This window comes from Scyliorhinus canicula, chromosome 20 (assembly GCF_902713615.1).
Source record: "Scyliorhinus canicula chromosome 20, sScyCan1.1, whole genome shotgun sequence".
Lineage (NCBI taxonomy): Eukaryota > Metazoa > Chordata > Chondrichthyes > Carcharhiniformes > Scyliorhinidae > Scyliorhinus > Scyliorhinus canicula.
In genome coordinates, this window is record NC_052165.1 from 34,167,720 (window position 1) to 34,179,742 (window position 12,023).

Genomic DNA, 12,023 nt, shown 5'->3' on the forward strand with positions numbered 1-12,023 from the left:
ACTGGAAATGACGATGTTGCTTTGGACGCCGATGTTATGAGGTGGTCGACTAGTTGAAATCTCCATGTATAACGTTTAAAAATTTAAGTGGAGGAGAGAGATTGACCAAAAAACCCCATTTCTCAAGTAGAAATTGCCGCTGAATTCAATGCATATTGAAGGAATAAGGCGAAAGACTGGTAATCCTTTCTAAAGCAATACCCGGTTTCCACCAATCAGCTGCACGTTTTCATACAGGCTTCATTCTCATTCCAAAGGATTCGGGAAACGGACCGCTGGATTCGCAAATCATCTCCAACCTATTTGTGTTTAATGAAACATAATAAAATATATAATTTAAAATATAATCTCCTGCCTTGTCCTCCCTTAATTGATTTCAACACGATTAGTTCCGGGGCCGTGACCCGAACTGAGTCCCACATTTCCGGTGTTGAAGCCGCGAGGTGGTGGCGCTGGGACTGAGGGAAGGTAACGGAGGGAGAGCGACGAAGCAGCGGCGAGGGGAGGGCAAGTCCAGGCGCGGATCTCCTGCCCCCCTCCTCCCCATCTCCTGCCCCCCTCCTCCCCATCTCCTGCCCCCCTCCTCCCCATCTCCTGCCCCCCTCCTCCCCATCTCCTGCCCCCCTCCTCCCCATCTCCTGCCCCCCCTCCTCCCCATCTCCTGCCCCCCTCCTCCCCATCTCCTGCCCCCCTCCTCCCCATCTCCTGCCCCCCCTCCTCCCCATCTCCTGCCCCCCCTCCTCCCCATCTCCTGCCCCCCCTCCTCCCCATCTCCTGCCCCCCCTCCTCCCCATCTCCTGCCCCCCCTCCCCCCATCTCCTGCCCCCCCTCCTCCCCATCTCCTGCCCCCCCTCCTCCCCATCTCCTGCCCCCCTCCTCCCCATCTCCTGCCCCCCTCCTCCCCATCTCCTGCCCCCCTCCTCCCCATCTCCTGCCCCCCTCCTCCCCATCTCCTGCCCCCCCCCCTCCCCCATCTCCTGCCCCCCCCCTCCCCCATCTCCTGCCCCCCCTCCCCCATCTCCTGCCCCCCCCTCCCCCCTCCTCCCCCATCTCCTGCCCCCCCCCTCCCCCATCTCCTGCCCCCCCCCCCCCATCTCCTGCCCCCCCCTCCCCATCTTCGTAGAGGTGTCAATAACTAGGGGCAGGATTTAAGAAACAAATAGGGTGGCACAGTGGTTAGTACTGCTGCCTCTCAGCGCCAGGGACCTGGGTTCAATTCCGGCCTTGGGTGACTGTGGAGTTTGCACTTCTCCCCGTGTTTGCATGAGTTGCCTCCTGGTGCTCTGGTTCCTACCATAGTCAGGTTATGGATATAGGATGGGGGAGTTGGCCTCGGTAGGCAGAGGCTTAATGCAGACTCAATGTGGTGAATGGCCTCTTTTTGTACTCTAGGAATTCTTTCCTCACAGCACCAGGGACCTGAGTTCTATTCTGGCCTTGTGTGATTGTCTGTTTGGACTTAGCACTTCTCCCCATGTCTGCGTGGATTTCCTCCCACAGTCCAAAGGTGTGCAGGTTAGGTGGATAGGCAATGCTCCATTGCTTAGTGTCCAAAGATGTGCAGTTTTGCTGGGATTACGGGGATAGGGTGGGAGAGTGGGCCTATGTTGTGTAATTTTTTCAGAACTAACCCTCCCCAAACAACCAACATCCCCCTTCCCGTTTCACCTAATCTGGAGGAAAGAGGGTAACAAAGCGCACTACTAATTTTGAGGTTGATATTTTTGATTCTGTGTTTCACTTTGACAGATACTGTGGGTACATTTGCTCAGGAAGTCAGGCTATTGCATCATGCAGCACGGCCGTAGCATCCTGTTCCAGTAAAGCGACAGGTTTTTAAGATAGTGACAGGCTTTACTGCAATCTGATGCAGGGGCACTAATGCTCAAATGAATAGAATTTGCAGGGAGCTAAGTGTTTCTGCTGAGTTTAGCATTACTGGTGTGTGTGAATGTCAGCTGTATTTTCTTTGGTTACTATTGACAGATGCCTAAAGTCTGTAAATGGAAAGGGAACAGACCTACCGTCAAGAATAGGTAATCGGCAATGATGGATGAGCAAGCACTGTTGGGTTTGAACCCAAATGCCGATGCCAGTTTTAGACAGAGGGTGAGTAAGCTTGAATTAAAATATGAACAGTCACTAACAAAGTTTTGTTCCGGGCGACATGGTGGCGCAGCGGTTAGCACTGCTGTCTCGCAGCGCTGAAGACCCGGGTTCGATCCCGCCCCCCCCTCTGTGTGCAGGCTAGGTGGATGGGCCACTCTGAATTGCCCCTTAACTGGAAAAAAATGTTTTTGAATGGAAAAAATACATAGTTTTGTTCTGCCCAAAGGAGCTTTAATGTTTTATTGGGGCAGCAGGGTAGCATGGGGCAGCAGGGTAGCATGGTGGTTAGCATAAATGCTTCACAGCTCCAGGGTCCCAGGTTCGATTCCTGGCTGGGTCACTGTCTGTGTGGAGTCTGCACGTCCTCCCCCTGTGTGCGTGGGTTTCCTCCGGGTGCTCCGGTTTCCTCCCACAGTCCAAAAGATGTGCGGGTTAGGTGGATTGGCCATGCTAAATTGCCCGTAGTATGCTAATAAAAGTAAGGTTAAGGGGAGGTTGTTGGGTTACGGGTAAAGGGTGGATACGTGGGTTTGAGTAGGGTGATCATGGCTCGGCACAACATTGAGGGCCGAAGGGCCTGTTCTGTGCTGTACTGTTCTATGTTCTATGTTTTGTGTCAAGATTCATTGTGTTCATTCAGTATTGAAATAAGCACAAGATTAATGTGACAAATGGATGACCAGATGACCACTGGTGCTGTATTATGTATATAATTACATGACTGTATTTTGGAGGGGGTTCTGTGCGAATCTTATAAAGTTCATGGAGATAGAATACCTTTGAAAGTTTACGCTCTTGCTAATGTTCAAGCCATGTGATATTTTAAAGTTTCTACCATGACAGTGCAATTGGGATGGATCACAGAATGGTTACGGGATTGAAGGAGCCCAGCTCATTCAGTCTATGTTGCCTGTGCCAGCTCTCTGCAAAGTTAACTTCATCCCACAATGCTGTTCTTGCTCCTTTCTGCTTGCTGCTCGAGAGCGGGAGCAGTGAAGGGAGGTGGATGGCATGGTCGGGGTGGAGTGGGAAGCAGAGCTGGGTGGCATGGGCAAGGTGGAGTGGGGAGCCGAGGGAGTGGCAAAGGGGGGCGGGCACGGTGCAGGAGGGGATGGCGAGCTGCAGGGCGGTGGGCAATGAGCCAGACTCAAAATGTTAGCTCTCTTTTCTCTCCACAGATGCTGTCAGACTTGCTGAGATTGTCCAGTATTTTCTGTTTTTGATCTTTATGTATCTCCTTCCTTGGGTTGAATGTATGTTGTCTGAGGCCATTTGGTGTAGATAATGTCCTCCATCATTCCTTAATTGGATTGCATGGTGGTGGTTATCTTGTGTCATTGTCCTAGGTTCCAGCCCCTTTGATACTGCCACCTACAGCAGAACTGGCACACTGATTGTTATGCAACAAGAATAGTGTGTAAACTGTTTTGAAAACTCTGTTAACTTAAAACTTCTGGTTTATTAATGGGGATTGCTTCCCCACTTGTGCAACAGAATAAAGACTGCTTGGCGTTTGAATGAAAGACCCTGTTTGAATGTTGTTTTAAAATATTCCACATCATCAGCAACAAGCTTATTGAGGCTAATTTCTTGGACTCCCCAATATGTCAAATAGCTCCCACAGAAACACACTTGAAAATGCGATCACTTAAGGGTGGCACGGTGGCACAGTGGTTAGCACTGCAGCTCAAGGCACTGAGGACCCAGGTTTGATCCCAGCCCTGGGTCACTGTCCGTGTGGAGTTTGCACATTCTCCCCGTGCCTGCGTGGGTCTCGCCACCGCAACACAAAGATGTGTAAGTTAGGTGGATTGGCCACACTAAATTGCCCCTCAATTGGAAAAAAATAAAGAAAATGTAATAATTTAAAGTCTCCAAAAAGCAATTCCATAATACCCATGAATGGAATGAAAGGTACAGGGTTCCGTATGAACCAAATACAAATAATCCAGAGGACTTGTAATTCCTGCTTCCGAGGTACTGAACCTCGACAGACTATCCTCGAGCTTTGTTTGGTTATAGTCAGAGGGTGTTTGTGCACAACCTTCACTGTAGGTTAAATAGATTAAGTAGAATCAATTTGGTTGACTTATAAAATAGTGTAGCGCAGAAGGACACATTTTGTCCCATTGTGGAACTTTTGAAGAGCGATTAGTTTCCCCAATTCCTTCCCCATATCCCTGAAATGTTCTTTTGTAATTAGCCAGTTTTTGAAAGCTGTGATTGATCTGTAACCACTGGCTTATTAGACAGTGTGCTCCAAATCCTAACCACTCGTCGCATACATTTTTAAAAATTGATTCTAATTAACCTATTTAACCTGAGCACAAAATTGGGCACAGTACTCCATCTATGACTGGACTAGTGTTTTATCCGTGTTTAATATATTTTTCTTGCTTTTGTACTCTGTCTCACTTGGATCCCACATGCTTTATATTTTAAGGCTGATTATATGCAGTCTCTGGAAGGGATCGGCCTGATGGCCGGCTCTTTATCGTGCTGTGATTTCTTGTGCTCTGATCGTAGTGAAGCTGAGGGTGTGACGTGATGTACAGAAAACCGCCTTTGGTCCTTGAAAGGTCTTTGATCACCTGTAGCAATTCTTACCTGAGCGTCCCACTGACCAGTTGGGTAAAGGTAGTGTCTCGCCTTCAAAGGCTTGTTTACCAGAAAGTCCCAGGGCTGATAATGTATCTGTGCAGGATTGACTCATTTTAGATGAGACCTTGTTGGGGCGCTATGGTGGGCTTCAGAGCCCACCGTGGGTAAGCTGTGGTTGTGTCTGTGCTGGTGTTTGCACGCGCTCCAAAATTGTTAGTTGGCAGTCATTCTCTGGGTGCACAGATGATGGGATGGTCACTTGGGAGTGAGGGCGAGCCTGTGCATCTGCAACCCAGAAATGGTCAGCATCTTAAGGAGAAAAGCAAATTAGGGGAAGAGAAAGGTAAAGGACCTATCTCTTGTATTTAATCCAGGATGAAAATACTAAGCTGTATCTTTTTCTTTGAATCCACTCTCCAGGCATTGGCATATTTTGAACAGCTGAAGGTTTCCCAGCATGGGTGGCAAGTGTGTGCTGAAGCATTGGCACAGGGAATATACAGGTACGAATTTACACATACTTTGCTCTCTATTGTAGCAGAACGTGTTTTTCTTTCTGAATAAAGCCTACATGTTGTACTGGAGGTAAATATAATCGGAAGCTAAGAAGTTTGTATAATTTCCGAATTTGGGTGGTGTGGTTTATGAGCAATTTTCTGTATCTCATCATGAAGAGACAAACCAACTGCAATTGTTTTTCTTGTCCACAGTGATGACCATGTAAAGTTCTTTTTTGTGCAAGTATTGGAATATCAAATTAAATTCAGGTAAGAGTGCATATGTTATGCCATTCACGCTATAGTATCTGCATGAGTTCTGTTCCAGAAAGTCGGGTGAGGGTTTGAACTGGAGCCAAATTTCAAATGCTTTATAAGCTTTTATTTACAGGGATGCATATTACAAAGATACAAATTGAAACAGCGCAATTTTAGTCAACTCTTGGGGCAGCACAGTGGTACAGTGGTTAGCACTGCTGTCTACAGCGCTGCGGACCTGGGTTCGATCCCGGCCCTGGGTCACTGTCCGTGTGGAGTTTGCACATTCTCCCCGTGTCTGCATGGGTTTCACCCCCATAACCCAGTGATGTGCAGGTTACGTGGATTGGTTACACTAAATTGTCCCTTAATTGTAAAAGAATAATTGGGTACTCTAAATTTAAAAACAAATCAGTTTGACATACTCCTGTGCAATAAAAAGGAATATGTTCAAGACTTGCACCTTTTTATAATTAGCCGGCAGCTTGGGCGCCTGTTGCTTTTTCTCGGGCAATGCCTCAGCCAGCCTGGAGTCAACTGGCTGTGTCTATGTGCGCATGTGTGTGTGCAGAAATACATGGCAACGGGCAGCACGGTGACTCAGTGGATTGGCCCTGCTGCCTCACGGCGCCGAGGTCCCAGGTTCGATCCCAGCACTGGGTCACTGTCCGTGTGGAGTTTGCACATCTCCCCGTGTTTGCGTGGGTTTCGCCCCCACAACCCAAAGATGTGCAGTCCAGGTGGATTGGTCACACCAAATTGCCCCTTAATTGAGAAAAAATTAATTGGGTACTGTAAATTTAAAAAAAAAAAGAAATTCATGGCAGATCTAAGCCTGACCAATCCATGCAATTCTTTTTGCGTTGTGGGGGTGAGACCTGCACTGACACGGGGCAAATATGCAAACTCCACACAGCCATTGACCCGGGATCGAACCCGGGTCCTCGGCACTGTGCCACCTTGCGTTGGACAATACTGAATGTGCTAATAGTTATACAATGAGGAATTTTAAGTTTTGGCGAATGACTGACTGGCATGTTCTTAGGAACAGGCTGACTTCTTTGCTGAGGGCATTAAGATGGTAGTTGGCAGATGGCAGTGTGTTTGTAGGCAACACCTCCCCTTTTATAATAAAATAATCCGTGTTAAATTTTGGCTCAGGGATTATGATCTGACATTTCAGTGTATGAGTGATACTGTAGCACTTCAACATGGTTTCTTATTGCAAGCTAGTTTTATTTTAGTCATGTCTTGTGAATGTTGTATTTGAAAGTTAGTTTTTTGTTCAATGTTACAGGTATGCCATTCTAACTGGAGCGCAACATCAACTCATTAGACAAACTATGATGACCTGGCTTCAGGCTCAAGTGAGTTGTGTGACTGTCCTGTCTATAATTATACTGAACAGTCGGTGCAAGGGTTCTTCCGGCGGTGGCAGCCTTTTCTTGATTTCCTGGTGGAGCATTAGAGGGTGGTCAACTTCAGCAGCAACCCGGGGGGTGGGGGGGATTGTTCTCGTGGTTTTATGCTTATTTCTTTTTCTTGTTAATTTATTGGTTTTGTATTGGAGGGGTTACTGTTTTTCTCTGTTGTGATTAAAATTTGTTGCTGAAAATTTGAATAAAAATTCTTTTAAAAAAAAAAAAAAATTATACTGGACAAAATCCCAAGTCTGTCTGTCTAGGAATACAATGGTTTTCAAAATTGTTTATTGTTCTTGCATATAACTTTTCAAATAGTTAACTTTGTTATTTGGGAAAGACCAAGTGTGGAGATAGTTGGATAGCTTTCATAGAGCTGGCATAGGCATAATGGGCCAAATTGTTTCCTGATAACACGAGAATGAAAAATTTGGATTCGTGGAGTGTTTAAAATTGGCTGTTCCTTTCTTGATAAATTGCCACCTCGTAGTTCTAACTTTGACTAAAGTGATTTTTTGATTTTCTCTTCAAATAAGCTCCTGATTGTGTAGGAGGCAGGTGCTTTAAAAGTCTGCTTCTGAGCATCTCTCAAACATTGAATCCTCCCCATTTTATCTTTTACCCCACCCCAGACGGTGAGTCCACACACAGAGAAGACTTTTATTCGTAACAAAGCGGCTCAAGTCTTTGCGCTGCTTTTTTTAGCTGAGTATCTGACTAAGTGGCCCAAGTTCTTCTTTGACATTCTCTCTGTCGTTGGCCTCAATCCTCGAGGAGTTGATCTTTATCTGCGAATCCTTATGGCCATCGACGCGGAGGTGGTAGATCGGGACATTGTTCATACGGCAGAGGTAAGAACGGTGAGCACAAATTTGATCTTCCATGTGTGTGATCTGTCCTAGCTTGTTTGACGCAAGTATGCGACTGGCTTAAAAAGCTGCTAATTTGTCAAATATTTACTGATGTGCAGTGAGTTAATTATGTGCAACTGGCGGACAGCACCGCAGCACAGTGGTTAGCACTGGTGCTTCATGGCGCCGAGGTCCCAGGTTCGATCCCGGCTCTGGGTCACTCAGTGTGGAGTTTGCACATTCTCCCCATGTTTACGTGGGTTTTACCCTAACCCAAAGATGTGCAGGCTAGGTGGATTGGCCATGCTAAATTGCCCCTTCATTGGAAAAAATTAATTGGGTATTCTAAATTTATATTTAAAAAATATGTGCAACCGCAGCAATATGCCAGTTTCCAACAACATCTCTGTGAAATTTAGACATTGATATGCCTCTCCTCATAATAGCTTGCACTTTTGCATTGATAAATGAATTATCAATGCTGCTTGGTACTGATTTGTCGATCTCTTGGCCAATGGAAATGTTCATCATATTTTTTTTTTTAAAAAGAGTTTATGGTGATTTGTGAGTTCCTGAAATTCAGTATTGAGAATTTGAGAGTTGGAAAGAACACCAAGCAACAACTTCAAAGAGTTTCTTTCATTCTCCAGCCTTTATGTTTTAAATAAGTTCTCTTCACTAATTTATATCAGAAACACAGGGCAGCACGGTAGCATAGTGGTTAGCACAATTGCTTCACAGCTCCAGGGTCCCAGGTTTGATTCCGGCTTGGGTCACTGTCTGTGCGGAGTCTGCACGTTCTCTCCGTGTCTGCGTGGGTTTCCTCCGGGTGCTCCGGTTTCCTCCCACAGTCCAAAGATGTGCAGGTTAGGTGGATTGGCCATGATAAATTGCCCTTAGTGTCCAAAATTGCCCTTAGTGTTGGGTGGGGTTACTGGGTTATGGGGATAGGGTGGAGGTGTTGACCTTGGGTAGGGTGCTCTTTCCAAGAGCCGGTGCAGACTTGATGGGCCGAATGGCGTCCTTCTGCACTGTAAATTCTATGAAAAAACACCATAATTCAATGGCCCCAGTGTCTGGGTAATCAAAATGTTTTTTTTCTCATCAGTTCTTACATGTGTCATTTTCCTGAAGGTGTATGCTAATAAATGGTCGTGTTGGTGGCTGTGACCTATTAGTACTTCAATTATCTGCCTATTCCAGATCAGTGCAGCAAGTGTTGGATATTCCACTATTATTAGAGGCGAGCCCCATCCTTTTCTCACTTGATGCCTGTTTAGTTCCACATGGTGGCAGTAGGCAGTAATTAGAACAAAGAAAAATTACAGCACAGGAACAGGACCGTTGGCCCTCCCAGCCTGCACCGATCCAGATCCTTTATCTAAACCTGTTGCCTATTTTCCAAGGTCTACTTCTCTCTGCACCCCGTTCGTTCATGTATCTGTCCAGATGCATCTTAAATGATGCTATCGTGCCCGCCTCTACCACTTCCGCTGGCAAAGCGTTCCAGGCACCCACCACCCTCTGCGTAAAAAAACTTTCCACGCACATCTCCCTTAAACTTTTCCCCTCTCACCTTGAAATCGTGACCCCTTGTAATTGACACCCCCACTCTTGGAAAAAGCTTGTTGCTATCCACCCTGTCCATACCTCTCATAATTTTGTAGACCTCAATCAGGTCTCCCCTCAACCTCCATCTTTCCAATGAAAACAATCCTAATCTACTCAACCTTTCTTCATAGCTAGCACCCTTCATGCCAGGCAACATCCTGGTGAACCTCCTCTGCACCCTCTCTAAAGCATCCACAGCCTTCTGGTAATGTGGCGACCAGAACTGCACGCAGTATTCCAAATGTGGCCTAACCAAAGTCCGATACAACTGTAACATGACCTGCCAACTCTTGTACTCAATACCCTGTCCGATGAAGGCAAGCATGCTGTATGCCTTCTTGACCACTCTATCGACCTGCGTCGCCACCTTCAGGGTACAATTGATCTGACCTCCCAGATCTCTCTGTACATCAATTTTCCCCAGGACTCTTCCATTGACCATATAGTCTGCTCTTGAGTTAGATCTTCCAAAATGCATCACCTCTCATTTGCCTGGATTGAACTCCATCTGCCATTTCTCTGCCCAACTCTCCAATCTATCTATATTTTGCTGTATTCTCTGACAGTCCTCCTCGCTATCTGCAACTCCACCAATCTTAGTATCATCTGCAAACTTGCTCATCAGACCACTTATACCTTCGTCCAGATCATTTATGTATAGCACAAACAACAGTGGTCCGAGCACGGATCCCTGTGGAACACCACTAGTCACCTTTCTCCATTTTGAGAAACTCCCTTCCACCACTACTCTGTCTCCTGTTGCCCAGCCAGTTCTTTATCCATCTAGCTAGTACACCCTGAACCCCATACGACTTCACTTTTTCCATCAACCTGCCATGGGAAACTTTATCAAATGCTTTACTGAAGTCCATGTATATGACATCTACAGCCCTTCCCTCATCAATTAACTTTGTCACTTCCTCAAAGAATTCTATTAGGTTTGTAAGACATGACCTTCCCTGCACAAAACCATGCTGCCTATCACTGATAAGTCTATTTTCTTCCAAATGTGAATAGATCCTATCCCTCGGTATCTTCTCCAACAGTTTGCCTACCACTGACATCAAGCTCACAGGTCTATAATTCCCTGGATTATCCCTACTACCCTTCTTAAACAAAGGGACAACATTAGCAATTCTCCAGTCCTCCGGGACCTCACCCGTGCTCAAGGATGCAGCAAAGACATCCGTTAAGGCCCCAGCTATTTCGTCCCTCGCTTCCCTCAGTAACCTTGGATAGATCCCATCCGGTCCTGGGGACTTGTCCACCTTAATGCCTTTTAGAATACCCAAAACCTCCCCCTTCATTATGTCGACATGACCTAGAGTATTTAAACATCCATCCCTAGCCTCAACATCCATCATAGGGTAGGAGTTTTAGCCTTGCTTCTTCCTTTGGCAGACCAAGGGCAACAGTGTCTACTGCCACCCTGGCACCATATACCCTGTAACCATGGGGCGTAAAATGGGTGGTATGCCTTCTCCATCTAGGTCTTTTTAAAAAATAAATTTAGAGTACTCCATTATTTTTTTTCTTCCAATTTAAGGGACAATTTAACGTGGCCAATTCCTCTACCGCGCACATCTTTTGAGAATGTGCAAACTCCACATGGGGTGACCCGGGGTCAGGATTGAACCCAGGTCCTCGGTGCCATGAGGCAGGAGTGCTAACCACTGCACCACCATGCTGCCCCTCCATCCCATGCATTTGGTCGAATAGCATATATACTACTGTCTGAATGAAAATCCCAACAGGTAATCACACAAGTAAACATTTTACACATTGTTGGAAATAAAGCACCATGTGTTCAAACTGATTGAATCGCAGTGCAAGACCTGTGAGTCTGCGCTAATTATGCTCCGCATAATTTCTCAGGTCCTCGATTTAGGCATGTTTTACTTTTAAGGTGGCTGTAATGAATGAGGTTTACAGACTAGCTGTGGGCTTGGGGAACATAGAACATTAAAAAAAAAATACATGGTGAGCTTTCTGAACCACCTGCCTGAACACACTTTAAATCTGTCCCCCAATGAAGGGATGTCCAACGTGTGGCTCCTAAAAACAAATAGGATTATTAAAAAATACCAGTTTTGGAAATTTTATCCTGAAAACAAATGCTAAGTATTACAATAATTGATTGAGTTAATTTGTGCATTTTTAAAACTTGTTTAATTCTCTTATTCCTTTCTTTAAAATTGTTTTTATGGCAATGTATTACTTTAGCAAAACAATCTTTCAATGAATTAAGTATTTTCTGTCACTGCAGGAGTGTAGACGAAATACTTTAATAAAGGATGCAATGAGGGAGCAATGTATACCAAATCTTGTGGAGTCCTGGTACCAGATCCTGAACACCTATCAGGAAACCAACTCTGAGCTAACATGTCAATGCCTTGAGGTTGTGGGAGCCTTTGTATCCTGGATTGACTTGAATCTGATTGCCAATGACAGGTACATGTTTTTTTGAACGTTTTTGTTTTTGGCCAAAATTGAATTTCCCCTCAGTCATTGCTTCTTTCTGTTTACACAAATAGGGCCCCATCAGAATTCTTTGTGTAATTCTCCATCAGTGGTGTGAATTGTTTCTTTCACTAAAGTGGTACAGTGGTCAGAGGTAATCAGACTAGTTGGGTGTTTAACACGTAGTGCTTTTTGTGGGGGCTTGCTGTGCGCAA

At 45.7% G+C, this 12,023-nt stretch overlaps 1 protein-coding gene across 3 annotated transcripts in view; it reads left to right on the plus strand.

Moving 5' to 3' along the window:
- The first annotated feature begins 403 nt into the window (after positions 1-403).
- Positions 404-12,023, plus strand: part of xpot (exportin, tRNA (nuclear export receptor for tRNAs)) — a 59,431-nt gene continuing 47,811 nt past the window's right edge. The window contains exons 1-7 of one of the 3 annotated variants that reach the window (XM_038780147.1): positions 404-468; positions 1,987-2,109; positions 5,131-5,213; positions 5,421-5,477; positions 6,763-6,832; positions 7,519-7,746; positions 11,615-11,799. In XM_038780147.1, coding sequence (XP_038636075.1) covers positions 2,047-2,109; positions 5,131-5,213; positions 5,421-5,477; positions 6,763-6,832; positions 7,519-7,746; positions 11,615-11,799 — 686 coding nt within the window. In that variant the 5' untranslated portion in view covers positions 404-468; positions 1,987-2,046. Of the gene's footprint in view, positions 469-488; positions 508-1,986; positions 2,110-5,130; positions 5,214-5,420; positions 5,478-6,762; positions 6,833-7,518; positions 7,747-11,614; positions 11,800-12,023 lie in introns of those variants that run through there. The other 2 variants (XM_038780149.1, XM_038780148.1) reach the window with 2 other exon arrangements.